The 14,301-nt window shown below is 33.7% G+C and overlaps 1 protein-coding gene across 1 annotated transcript; it reads left to right on the top strand.

The window, feature by feature from the left end:
• Window positions 1-2,886: 2,886 nt before the first annotated feature.
• Window positions 2,887-5,336, top strand: LOC114371552 (replication protein A 70 kDa DNA-binding subunit C-like). The gene is made up of 11 exons (XM_028328957.1): window positions 2,887-3,027; window positions 3,111-3,378; window positions 3,473-3,557; window positions 3,664-3,791; window positions 3,870-3,960; window positions 4,037-4,190; window positions 4,274-4,431; window positions 4,509-4,629; window positions 4,714-4,884; window positions 4,996-5,055; window positions 5,175-5,336. The coding sequence occupies exons 1-11, from the start codon at window positions 2,887-2,889 to the stop codon at window positions 5,334-5,336; spliced, it is 1,539 nt and encodes a 512-aa protein (XP_028184758.1).
• The last annotated feature ends 8,965 nt before the right edge of the window (window positions 5,337-14,301 follow it).

The following is a 14,301-nucleotide window of genomic DNA, read 5'->3' as shown; positions in this document are numbered from 1 at the left end:
TTATAGATAATAATGATCTTCATCTAGGTGTTTAAAATAAAATAATTACATATTTAAAATTTAAAATGTGAAACGTCTAGATATATATATTCAGTCTTGAGATCTTTAGTGTCCTATGCAAATTGAAGATTTTTAGTATCCTATGGAAATTGAAAAAGTTATGCTCCTATAATCATTTAAATACTATTGTTCTTCTTTTCATTGCAAAGATTATTAATAATTTATTCTTAATCAAATTTCTTTAAAAGATCATTTTCGATATAAAAATAAAATCAAAGCATATTCAATCTACTTTATGACATAATAAATTACAAATATAATTTTAACATTATCAATTTTGATAAACTATTTTTAATAAATGCAATAATAACATGAATTGTTAACATTATTCTGTCTTTCAAAAAAAAGTTAATATTATTTTTTAAGTTGTACATTAATTTTTATTTTTGAAAAAGAAATTGTACATGAATTAAGAAATCAATTAAATGTCTTAATTAAAAGAACTTGATATTATAAAGTTTAATTTTGTATTCACAAAAAAAGGTTTAATTTTGATCTAATTATGAAAACCTCTCTAGCAACTTTTAACTCTTCGAATAAAATTTCACCTTCATCAAGACCATGAATTATCATGTTTTAGAAAATGTACAACTTTTATTATTTTCTTTTATGTTTTTACTTAATCCTTTTGCATCCCAACTAAACAAAAACATTTCTTCACGCCCACATTAGCAATTTAGCATTACTACATTGTAAAATTATATAAAATTTTATTTTAATATTTATATAGACTAAATAAAAAAATTGTTCAAATATGTTTTTCATACTTGTAATATATTATTTTTTTTAGTTCACTACCAAAAAAAATATTTTTTATTTTAAAACTTCACTTTTTTTAACTTTTACTTATTTTATTTAAGTCTGTTAAGTGATGATATGATACTTTGTTAATTGGTTATATCATCACAACTTAAATGATGATGTAATACTCTATTAGATTGTCATGCTATCACTTACTTAATCACGCTATCACTTACTAAATCAAGACTAATGATAGATATCAAAAGCAAAATTTTAAAAATATCAAATAATAAACTAAAAAAAATAAGGTATAAAAAATATATTTAAGCCAATGAAAATTTTAATATCCCTCTAAAAATAGAACCCTAAACAACCATTCACCTTGATTGTGGTCAACCGACCATCGCCTCTGGTTAAAGACTAAATATAGTAATTATTCACAATTATATCATGCCCAAAATATTAAAAATATATTTAAGAGTAAAATTATGAAATGAAAAGAAATAAAAAGACAAATTTCCATTTTAAATAAATATTCTCTAATTTAGCAGTTTTTTAAGATAAAAATAAATTGATAAGTCAACATAGTATCTTAATATTTATTTATTTATGAACCGTAATTTAAAATATTGTTGTTTTTATATCATCACAAATTTTAAGAATACAACGAATAAATAATAATAATAATAATAATAATAATAATAATAATAATAGATGAAAAATTATTTTTTTATCTGTAGGAATTAAATATAGTAACAAAAGATTTATTTATAACACTCACATATCTGATTAAACTGACTAAAAGAGATCTCTTAATTTAAAATAATAATACTACATGAGAACTCACTCAGTTTAAAATAATGTTCTTTTTTTCAATATAAAAAAATATTCTTTTTTTTATAACAGAAACTAATGTTTTAAATTTATCTAATGTAATACTATATATCAATTAAGCTGAAATTGTTCAGTTCGTTAGAACATGTAGCCCTTAACCACAAGGTTGGAAGTTTAAGTCCTCCTTCTAGTGTTTTTTATTGCTTTTTCATTTATATTCTGGTTCGTAAGCCCTTTTATTTTATTTTGAGATTTTTCAACTAGCTCTTTTGTTAAATTCAAAGAATATATTCAATGATTATTATGGTTGTTAAACTTTTTTGTTTTATAACATTTTAGGGAATTTTCGATCTTAAAAAAAAAGGGAATTTTCAATTAGCCCTTTTATGAAAATCGAAGAATGTATCCAATGAGTTTAACTCTAATGATTTAAATATATACTTACATATTATTTTCAGCCAATCTTCAATATTAGCCCGTTTGTGAAACTCAAAGAAAAATATCCAATATCTATATACTATCTATAAAAGAGAAGTATCTAGAAAATTCTAAAATACCCCTACCTAAGGTTGTGACACTTGTCCATTTCCTTGGTTTTTTGGTCTTTTAGTCCTTTCATTTCCCACTCTTCTGCTTCTTACACGTGTTTGATTTCCCAAATTGTACCTTTTACACGTGTTTGATTTTCGAGATTGTGCATGTGCTCCTGTTTGCTTCTTTACGTGGTTTTTTAAAAATCTCTTCCATTTTATCTGTCATGCTTCAGTTTGGGTTTTTTGCTTTTCATCTTTCCACATACAAACTAGGTTTGGGTTCTCTTTCGTGCTGTTTTGATGTATGTTTTCTTACATTACATGTTAGCTTATCGTTTTTTGCCTTCTCTTTTCTTACATGCATGTTACCTTTTCGCTTTTTGGCTTTTGTTTCGGTGTTCTTTTCATGTTTGTTTTGTTACATGCATGTTATTTTTTCATTTTCCTGTGTTGGACGAGGTTTGGTTTGCATGTTAGCTTATCGTGTTTGTCTGTTCGTGCTACTTCTGTTGTTTTGTTCTGGTGCTGTTTTCATGTGTGTTTTCTTACATGCATGTTAGCTTTTCATTTTTCTGTGCCGAACGAGGTTTTGGATTTTTTTGTTACCTTATTGTGTTTCTCTGTTCATGGTGGTTTTGTTGTTAACTTCTTCCTTACAAGATTATCTACGAAAAACCAACTACTGGGTAATGGCATTGTTGCATTTTTTTCCAGTATTATGGCACGTTCTCTAGACAAGATAAAGAACATCGATGGCTCAAAGGAAACTCTTAAACTTACTGTGAGGATCACTGATCTATGGTTTATTGGGACACCTAACAAATCTGAGCAAGCTGGGATGGTTTTTGTGGACTCTGATGTATGCTTCAATTTTTTGTTTTTTCTCTCCAGATTTATTACTTATTGTTCAGGCCATTGTGTTGTAACTTTAACGCAATCCAGGGTGATGAGATCCATGTTGTTTGTAAACAAGACCAATTGAAGTCTTGGAAGATGGACTTCAAGGAAAATTGTACTTATGTCATGCACAATTGTAAAGTGCTAAAAAACAACGATCAGTACAGAGTTTGTGATCACCAATTTAAATTGGTGTTTATTGGGGTTACTGTTGTAAGGCAGTGTGTTCAAGAGGACCTCCCTTTTAGAAAATATAGGTTTGCTGGATTTGCGGATGTTGTGGCTAGCCAGTTTGAACCTGGGCTATTGGTTGGTATGTTAACTTATATTTTTGCAATTGAGTTTATTTTCAAAGTTGTGCTCTTTTTGGAATAAATAACATTCCTTGATTTTCCTACTTGCTTTAGATGTTATTGGTGTTGTGGAGGAGGTTGTCTTTCGCCATGTTTCAGGAAAAGGTAGAAGGGTAGTCTTTAAACTAAAGGACTTGAGGTAAAGTTCGATAGTTGGTAACAATTTGTGTCATATGCTTTGTCAAGTTGTGGGTATGATTACATTATTATTAACTGATTGTCTCATAACTATTTGTTTCTGATAGCCAGCAATTGCTATCTTGCACTTTGTGGGACGATTATTGCTTGCAGTTTTTAAAGTTCTTAGATGATCATGAAGGTCATGGCCCAATTACAGTTCTATTGACCCATGATAGAATAAAGGAAGCTCAGGGTATATCCTTATCTTTAATTTATTGGTTCTTCTGTTTATGCTATTCCATCTTATCGTTCTGTTTTTTAAATGATTTAGGATCTTATCCGCCATCGATCAACAATTCTTTCAAGGCTTCAAAGTTAGTTATTAACCAACCGGTGATGGAGATTCAAGAATTCAATGAACGGTATTTTTTGAATGTGCTATGTAATATGTGTTGATCATTTTTTGTCTTACTTTTGTTGTTGATTCTATATTTGTAGGCTTGCAGAGTTGGGCATTCAGGCCCGGTCAGTTTTTAAATCCCATGGTAAAGGCAGTTCACAACTTTCAGGTTCTATCCAATTATCATCAAAGGAATCATTCTTTGGAAAGGCTGAGGCAAAGACTATTGCTGAGATTAACACCATCTCTGAAGTAATCATCTTGTAGATTTTAATTCTTTACCCCCCACCATCCCAAGTTTTTTCAGCATTTGATGTGTATACTGTTTCACACAGGAAATTGTTTGTGTAACTGTTGGCACAATTACTAGGATTGTTATGGACAATCATTCATGGTGTTATACAACTTGCATTCAGTGCCATAAAAAAAGTGATGTAGAGATGGCGCCCTTCACATGTGCATGCGGCAAATACAATAAGGAAGATGTGCTTAGGTCATTGCGATCTTTTAAAATGTTATGTATTCTTCATACCTTTGTCTTTTTTACACTGTTGGTACATATGGTAGCAGGTATAGGCTTGAGGTGATGATCAACCACGGAGATGAAAGCACAAAATTCCTGCTTTGGGACCGTGAATGTAGTGAATTAATTGGTCAATCAGCTAATGCAGTTAATAAGCTTAAAATTGAAGTACGTTTTTGGATTCAAAAGTAACTCTTTATCTTTGATTTGTTATTTTTAGTTAGTGTGATACAATTATTCTCTTTGCACAAGGATGGTGATGTTGATTTAACTGCTTCACCCCAAGCACTTGATAAGCTGCTGGGTTATGAACTTGCTTTTAAGATAAAGGTGCAACCCAAGTTCAGGAATTCTGCTGTTTTGAAATGTTCAACTGACTCAAGCTTAATAAATGTTGTGATGGATATGCTAGCTGATGCTGAGGTACTGTTCAATGCAAGTTATTTGACATTAACTATTGTCAAAATTATGTATTCTATCCATACTTATTTGTTTTGCATGGGTTCTGTTGCCATCAATGTATGTCTTTTTCAGACATCTTCAAAAATCAATATCCCAGCCTTTGATTCCAATCATTCTACCCAACATGAATCTGTGAGTTTTGATCATGACCCTCATCTTTTAATATGATATTTCTTGCAACTCTTCCATTTTGACACTTCACGACTTTCAACTTAGTATTCAACTTATTTATTGCTATTTGTTTTATCCAGCAATCTATGTCTGTGACAGCAGACCATGATCAACTGCTTGGGCTCCCATTGACACCTACAAAGCGGCAGACATTTCAAGATTGTGATGATGAAGCAGGGAGCTCTCAAATTTCACCTGCACAACTTTCATCCAACAAATTAAAAAAACTTGGCACAATTTAGTGCATTTGGTTGCTTGCAAGTTGTGCTGAACAATTTTTTTTGCCCTGCTATTTGCATATTGTAAATTGGCTCCTACCTTTAATTTTGTTGTCGTGGTGTTCCTTTAAAACTTTGATAACAACTTTTGTTAAAATTTGAACCTTATTTTGTATCCAAGTATTGTGCGATTTTAGTTCTATTGTTTATGCGATCTCACCTTAACTATTGCACTATATTTCAAAATCCTTATTTGTTCAATTGTTAAAATAAATATCGACAAAGCATGGTTTTATTAATGGTTATAAAGGCATGTTTCAAGAAACTCCACAAATTCTCAAAGTTCATACAATACCTATGCAAATGTTATGAATTCAAATATATCACGAGAGATAGAACAAGTAAGATTTGGAAATACAAATCATAGATTGCTAGACAGAAAATTCAGAAAACATGTTCTTCACAATGATGATAACTTAAATTTCAATCAAAGTTTTAGGGGGCCATTAAAGCATATGATTTTAAGGTGTACATGCTTAATTGTCTCAGCATAAAGTATGCACATGAAACAAACTAAAATGTTAGAAATAATTATCACGAAATATCGATCACCATGACAGCTAAACCAGCATTCATGTCTGATTAATTTTCTAACAACAGAATATACACACCAAGACAAAAGTATCAGCTTTCGAGTCTTCAGAAACATGATCTTGGATCATCAATGATATGTAATTAACTATTTATTTATTTATCAATCATCGTTTAGCGTCATTTGTTATTTTAGATGGCATGTTTTCCTTGATCTAACTTTGACAAATGCAGAATCGGATATTTTATAAATTTACTCCATCTTTCATCATATCTCTCAATATGATGTACGATTAATAACACAAGTAAAAAACAATTTCTCCTTAGGTTCACATCCTACTTCTGCCATCCATAACATTTTCCATATCAGATTTCTTATTGATGCCGCCAAAGCATGGGTATAACAATGGCTATAAATGCATGTCTAATCATTTTTATCAAAATATGGTCCATTTAATTAGCTGTCAACATTGATAATTTTAGTATTTTTCCTTATGCTTATTGTTTATTACTTACTTTTCAAGTTTTAATGCAGCCGCCAAAACCATGGCTATAATCATGCTTATACATGCATGTCTAATCATTTTTATGAAAGTATGGTCCATTTAACCAGCTGTCAGAATTGATCATTTTAGTCAACAAATCAAGTTATGTCTTGGTCTGAGTGGGAATAGCATTTCTTTTCTGCATGTCCATGGACTTCTGAAGTTTTAATTTACCATATATTGTAACATTCCAACAAGAAATCACTAAAAATTTTATAACTCAGTCAAGATTAACAACAAGCATCAAGAACATGGATAACCATCAACATGGAAATCATAGTGATCCAGCACAAGCCAGGATAAAGAAAAAAGGTATCAGGCAGCACAAAGTTAATTATCAGGCTCAGAATATTGATTGTAAGCAATTCAAAATATTATCTTCCAAATTACAATTAATAATTGTAATTAGTTTATTGATTTAATAATACAATATCCACATTTTTTTTTCACACAAAGACAACCAAGCTGTAAGCTACATTCAATATTATGGGAATCCATTCCACATTAAATAGATTCCACTAAACTTAGATTTAATTCACTTTTTTAGCTAATATTCCTGATTCATCAGAGGATGAGAGTTCTGAATCAACACAAGGTACCAATCAAAATCTACTTTATCAAATTAAATCTCAAGATTGTCATGCTATAATCTGATCTAAATGCAATTTTCATAGGCTCTGCTTCATTTTCTTCACCTGAAAATCAAAACTATATGTCCTCAGTTAATGAGGCTGCAATTAATAGAGAAGGTAACAATTGATATTCATAAACACTATGTTATTAGCTTAGCCTCGAATACCTTGCACTGTACAAAACTGCTTTTGTTTATCGTGTTCCAATTTACATGTTTTCCTAAAACATTTTCAATAGCCAACATCATTTTGCCATATGTCATTAAACAATTTCAGGGTATTCTGACTTGGTGACCAACTCATGTAGTGTAGCCACTGTAATGCAAATATGTGGTATGATGAAAGAATCTCAAAATGTGAAAGAACTACAAATCCAAGATTCAACTTATGTTGTGGAGGTGGCAAAGTTGAACTTCCATTGTTACAAAATCCACCTAAATATCTCTACCAACTTTTGTATGATCATGATACATCTGATAGTAAAAATTACCAACAGAACATAAGGACATATAACATGATGTTTGCCTTTACTTTTGCTGGTATTAAGTTCAACAAATCAATTAATCATTCAAGAGGACCTCCTAAAATAAGAATTCAAGGTCAACCATGTCATAGAATAGGTAGCATGTTACCAATGCCGGGGAAAGAACCTAAATTTGCACAATTGTATATCTTTGACACAGAAAATGAAGTGCAGAATAGGATTAATGCAATAAGGTAGTTACTCTTTCATTGTTATTATTGCAAATGCACAACATCCATGAAGAATGTTACATTTAAACAGATTTCAATTGTTTATTCTGCATTGATAATCTTGCAATCATCATATATATAATTGTCTACTTTTCTCAGCAGTCCACATAATCAAATTCAAGGGCACATTGTTTCACAACTTAGTGAGATGCTGGATGAATACAACATGCATGCAAAATCTTTCAGGATGGCAAGAGATAGATTGCAAGATGGTCAAGTGGATAATATCAAGTTGAAATTGATTGCTAATCGTGAAAAAGATGGTCGTACATATAATGTACCTACTGTTCCAGAAGTTGCAGCACTAATAGTAGGCGATTTTGGTGCAAATTCAAAAAGAGATATTATTATTGAAACTCAACATGGACAATTACAAAGGATCCATGAATTACATTCTAGCTAGCTAGCTCTACAATACCCTCTCCTATTTCCTTACGGGGAAGATGGATATAGACCTGATATCCTACATAGCAGTGCACCAGATGGTAAGAAAAGGAAAAGAAATCGTCTTACAATGAGGGAGTGGTTTTCTTACAGGCTACAATGCAAATTATGACATCCTAGAATTTCTACCCGGAATTTTGTAAGTGTTACATTTTAAATAATTATATATATATATATATATATATATATATATATATATATACATATTCTTGGTAGAAGTATGTACATTGGGGGAAAGATACACGGGTTAGACTAATTAACGAAGAGTAATCCATAACTGGACAGTTATAGATTAATTCGCAATTAACTAGTCTAAAAATTATCGTTTTGCATGCAACTTAAAATTTAACAAAACCAACCTCTGAACCACGCTCAGGGTCTCATTCTAAGCATTTTGATATATATATATATATATATATATATATATTGCCTACTTTTGAAAACGGGCCCCGACGGGTGCAGAGAAACGCGGGGAACTAGAACTAGAGAGGCGGCACACAAGCCGAGGCAGGATTTTAGCATCCAAAAGGTCTAAATTTTTCTCCTTTGTGGTTGGGTATGAAGTCAAATCAAAGGAAAAAGGTAGGCCCTTTTGCTCCACTTAAAAGAGGACATGTGGCAAGTGCTTTTAGAAAAGAAAAGGAAAAAGAAAAGAAAATCATTTTTTAAAAAACAGCCCAAATCTTCTCTCTCTTCATTCAGAAAATTTCAGAAACTTCTCCCTCTTTCCATGTTGCTTTTCTCTTCTTCTTCTCCACCATTCAAGCCTCCATTGAAGCTCCAAAATTCCTCCTCATTTCTACCAAAAATTGCAAGGAGAAGCCATTTTCGGAGTCTTGGAGCACACCTCTACTTCGTGGGGCTTCAAATTTCAGGTATACTTCTTCTCACTTGAAATTCTTGGGTGTTGGGTTTTTGGGAGCTATGATGGGTAGTTCTACTAGGTTATTGCCTTAGGGTAGTTATTTGTGAAGGAATTTGTTGAAATCATGCTAAACTTGACATGTTTGATGTGAGCAAAATTACCCATGCTGATTTAGGGTTTTATGATGATGCTTTGTGATATATGTATGCTGAAAATGTTGATAGAAAACTGGTAGAGATGATGGGGAGAGTTAACTTAGGGTTAAATGTGAGAATGGTAATGTTGTGAGTGGAAAAATGTGAGATTTTGAGGGTTAGAAAAGCCAAATTTGGGGTTAGTGGAAATTGGAGTCTAAAGTGAATTGATTCTAGTTTAGAATGTCAATTAGGACTTGTAGGAAAGCTTGGGCAGAGCAAATGAGAAAAATGAGTGACAAATGTGAAAGAAAAGAGTCATTTCTAGGGTAAATTGGGTGTTGAGAGGTCAAATTTTGAATAGGTGGAGTTTTCACCTTAAAACCAGTTTGAGCAAGTCTACATCAATGTTATAGACTTGATTGAGATGAGAGTTTACCCCAAAATTACCCAATTCTCATTTTCACTTTTCAAACCTTGAGAATTCACTAAATTGGTGGGTTTTGGATACCTATATTTTGATTTGCCTTGGTCTGAAGTTTGTTTTTGGTTTAAATATGATTTATACATGATTTAGGACTTGTAGGATCCAATTTGAGTAAAATTGGATGTGGGCAAGTTGGATTTCGAAATCTGCCAAATTGTGCAGCAAAAGCTGTCAAATTGTGCAGCAAACTTGACCAAATGTGCAGAAAAATGCTTATGCAGCACTAGTTACGGAAAAGGTAGTACATCTCATGTTCTAGATATTTTATAGCAGATCCCAACGGTCAAAATGTAGATTTCTGTACTAGGAACCTTCAGTAAAATTTTCAAGGCAATCCAATGGTTAACGAATTGGAACAAAGAGAATGTTACTAGGGTATGTGAGTAGGGAAAACTGTGGAATTTGAATGAGTTTTGGGCAGAGTTTTCTGCCTCTACTCTGTTTTCTTGGTTTAGGGTAGTTTCATGATAAATGAAATCGAATTGTTTGGATATTGTGGAAGCTTAGAGGGGTTGATGGGGACCCGGTGCTGAGAGGAACGAGAATAAGGGCTACGTAGGAGTGCGTGAGCTCAATTTAAAGGTGGGCAACTGGGGATGGTGTGTTTATGCTTGACTTGTGGAAGTGGGAGAGTTGATTTGCGCCATCGCCCGATCGCCACCTAGTACCACATATGATGGGTGCCCCATAATCCAATAAGCTTGATGTGAGAAAGCGTGGAAGAGTCAGTCTTCCTACTTTTGTTTGTTGACCACAGAGTGGTACCTGGAGATATGTCGCGGGGTCAGGAGACCTTGGGGACGTCAGGTGGGGTGCTATTGCCCAAAACTAAGCTTGACTAATCCCGACCCAACCCGGGCATAGTCAGTCAGTGAGAACCTGTGACGTACCTAAGCAGGCGAGCTCTTGGCAGTCAACCAATAAAAGAACAAAATCCACGAAGCAAGGAAGCTTGTGTGGCAGCTGGCCAGCTATGTATCTTGGGTGGTATCTGGAAATTAGCCTCTGGTAATCGATTACCATTCGTGGGTAATCGATTACAGGGCTTAAAAATGGAGACAGGATGTTGAATGGCCTCTGGTAATCGATTACCAATGGTGTGTAATCGATTACACAGGGTGATAAGGCACTGGTAATCGATTACCAGTTGGGTGTAATCGATTACACAATGTTACCTGCTACTGGTAATCGATTACCATTTATGTGTAATCGATTACACAGTGTAATTTTTAGTTTCCAAGGTGCAAAGGCTGTGTAATTCGTTTTTGGGCACTGGTAATCGATTACATACTTTGGTAATCGATTGCCAGAGAGGAAATCCCTTGAAAAAGACATTCTGACTATGCGTAGCCGTTATGGGACGCATTACATTGTTACCTGTGTAGTTAGATTTCTTGTGAAAGAGTCTACCCTCTTTCTTTTATCTCTTGTAGATCGCGATGGCAGTGCAGTTGATCCATGATCGTGTTGTGATGGAGTGCCTAGAGGGTGTTTGGGAGACCCTTGAAGGCAATGAGAAGTGCCGATTCCGTGGCACAATTCGACTCACTGCTACTTCATTAGTACATCCGGAGGAACCCGCACGCACACTTCAGCAACCTATGGAGTGGATACTACCTACACCTACTCCATATCGACTAGTTGAGCCGGTTCAAGTGATAGAGGTGTCATCCTCTGAAGAGGATCTTGAAGAGGACCTAGAGGAGTTACCTCCTGAACCTGCTATGGACGCCCTTGACTTACCTGAGGATGATGAAGACCCACTCCTTGATGTTGATTCTCCAGAGGATGTTATGTCAGCATCTGAGGCAGACTCTACAGAGGAGAGCGGCCCTGGAGGGACAGCGAATAGTGATGACTCTTCATCATAGCAGACGGCTCCTTAGACTAGGTGTACATACTTTTTGTGGGTGGGTGTATCTAGTTCAGACTGCTAGGTTTACTCTTTTGATTTTTGGGTGGGTAGACCTATTGTATAGAAATTTTAATGGTTGTATATATTGTGGCTGAAGCCACCACAGTTGTTACCTTTGCTCTGGATGTCACTATGTTATTTTGCAAACTCCCACATTTTGGACAGTTTTAGATGATAAATATAATTATGTTTAATCTTGTTATTTGAAAAGGAAGTGTTAACAAACTTTATTTGAAAAGAGTTTACCGACCACATCTTATTATTTCTCACGTGACGACCTAAAATGATGGCTGGTATATTTTTGAAAGAGCAAAATAGTTTAGAAGTTATGAGTGATCAAAAAGAAATGAATCCGAATAGAGTTGTGAACTGGCCATTTAGGACTCTATAGTGATAATTTTCCTTCTGAATTTAATTACCGTGAAATGAATAACAGTGCGAAAAAAAAGAGAAAAAGAAAAAAAAATTTCCCATGGTTTATGCTATTTAATTTATTACTATTGAACCAATCATTATTTAGGGACGCCACACATATCAAATGAGTCAAAAACTTTGTTGAATTCTAGGAGACCATTCCAACAATTTGTTGTTGAGGGGTATACTATGAATTAGAAAGGCTTTCTTACATCAGAAACAACAAAAAAAAACTTCGAGTTGACAAGTTTTGCAGCTTACAACAGTCATTGGATGATGGAAGCACGAAAGACCTAAATAAAGGTAAAAGAGTCATTTTGCCTTCAACCTTTTTGGCAGTCCCCGCTATATGGATCAACTTTATTTTGATGGTATGGCCATATGTAGCCATGTGGGCTTCCCAAATCTGTTTATTACTTTAACCTGCAATCCAAACTGGCCTAAAATCCATAGATTGTTGAATCCATTGTATCTGAAAGCAACAGATAGACCAGACATAATCTCCAGAGCCTTCAAATTAAAGTATGAACAAATGCTTCTGGACCTGACAAAGAATCAGATGCTAGGGAAAGTTATTGCATGTAAGTTGATTCTAACTTTGGTGAATTTATATTATGTGCCAGATTGTTATTTTACACTGTCAATATTAAGCACACAACCATATCTAATAACTTTAATTGCTGTCTATTAACAGTCTTACTAATGAATTGCATATATGTATACAATAGAATTTCAAAAACGAGGGCAGCCGCATGTCCATTTATTGCTTTTTTTACATCCTGATAACAAATACCCATCCTCGGATGAAATTGATCAAATTATATCAACAGAGATACCTTCACAACAAGATGATCCAGAACTGCATTCATTAGTAAAAAACCATATGGTTCATGGCCCATGTGGAACTTCGAACCCTGGATCTCCATGCATGAAAGAAGGCAAGTGCATTCATTTCTATCCTAAAATGTTCCAGCCGCATACTGTTTTAGATGCTGATGGTTTTCCGGTCTACCATAGAAGAAACAATGGTCACACAATTGAGAAAAATGGTGTTATAATGGATAACAGGTATATTGTACCTTACAGTCCAAGATTGCTCAGAAAATACCAAGCACATATCAATATTGAATGGTGTAACCAAAGCACTTCTATCAAATATTTATTTAAGTACATCAACAAGGGATATGATAGAGTAACTGCTATTTTGATTCATGATGATAATGATCGAACTCACAATGGTAGCACTCATAATGATGAGATCAAAGAATATCTAGATTGCAGGTATTATTAAAAATTAATCTCTAATTTATCTGACCATCATTGTTTTAACAGCTACATCTATCTTCCCGACAGATACATATGTCCCTGTGAATCTACTTGGAGAATCTTTGGGTTTCCAATACATGGCAGAAAACCTGCTGTTGAAAGATTGCACTTCCATCTTCCAGGCCAACATAGTGTTCTCTACGAAGACCATGATGATATTGATGATGTATTGTCTAAGCCAAGTATCTCTGATTCAAAGTTTATTTCATGGATGAACACCAACCAAAATTCTGTTGAAGGAAGAAATCTTACTTATGCAGAATTTGTTTCTAAGATTGTATACAATCAGAAGAAAAGATGTTGGCACCTTAGGAAGAAAGGCTACACCATTGGCAGATTACTATGGGTCCCACCAATTACAGGCGAATTATTTTACTTGAGGATGATGCTTACTGTTTGTAAAGGACCTACCTCATTTGAGGATTTAAGAACAGTTGATAATGTTTAGTATCCTACATATAAAGAAGCATGTTTTGCTATGGGGTTTTTGCAAGATGATAAAGAATTCATTGAGGCAATCAAAGAAGCAAAAGACTGGGGCTCAACACATTATATAAGAAAGCTATTTGTGTTGTTACTTTTAACTGCAACAATGAACAAACCTGAACAAGTTTGGGACCAAACTTGGCATTGGATGGCTGATGACATTGTCTATAATTATAAGAAATCATCAGCAAGTCCAGGTTAGTGGTAATTTCCCATGACACAAATGAATATTGATGCGACACATAATTTGACTTTTTTCCCTTTTGTGTATTAGCATTACAGCTTGATGATAAGACTCTTCAAAATCTGGTCTTGCTTGAAATTGAACAACTGTTGCAAGCAAATCAAAGATCGCTTAGAGACTATCCTTCAATGTCATATCCAGAAGATGCGAATT

Source organism: Glycine soja, chromosome 10, assembly GCF_004193775.1.
Source record: "Glycine soja cultivar W05 chromosome 10, ASM419377v2, whole genome shotgun sequence".
Classification (NCBI taxonomy): Eukaryota; Viridiplantae; Streptophyta; class Magnoliopsida; order Fabales; family Fabaceae; genus Glycine; species Glycine soja.
The sequence above is the reverse complement of the archived record's forward strand: the minus strand, read 5'-3'. Positions and strand labels throughout refer to the sequence as shown.

Coding starts and splice junctions, on each gene's coding strand:
- LOC114371552 (XM_028328957.1), top strand. CDS start 2,887: ATGGCACGTTCTCTAGACAAGATAAAGAACATCGATGGCTCAAAGGAA. Junction 3,961..4,036: donor ATTCAAGAATTCAATGAACG/GTATTTTTTGAA, acceptor CTATATTTGTAG/GCTTGCAGAGTTGGGCATTC. Junction 5,056..5,174: donor ATTCTACCCAACATGAATCT/GTGAGTTTTGAT, acceptor TGTTTTATCCAG/CAATCTATGTCTGTGACAGC.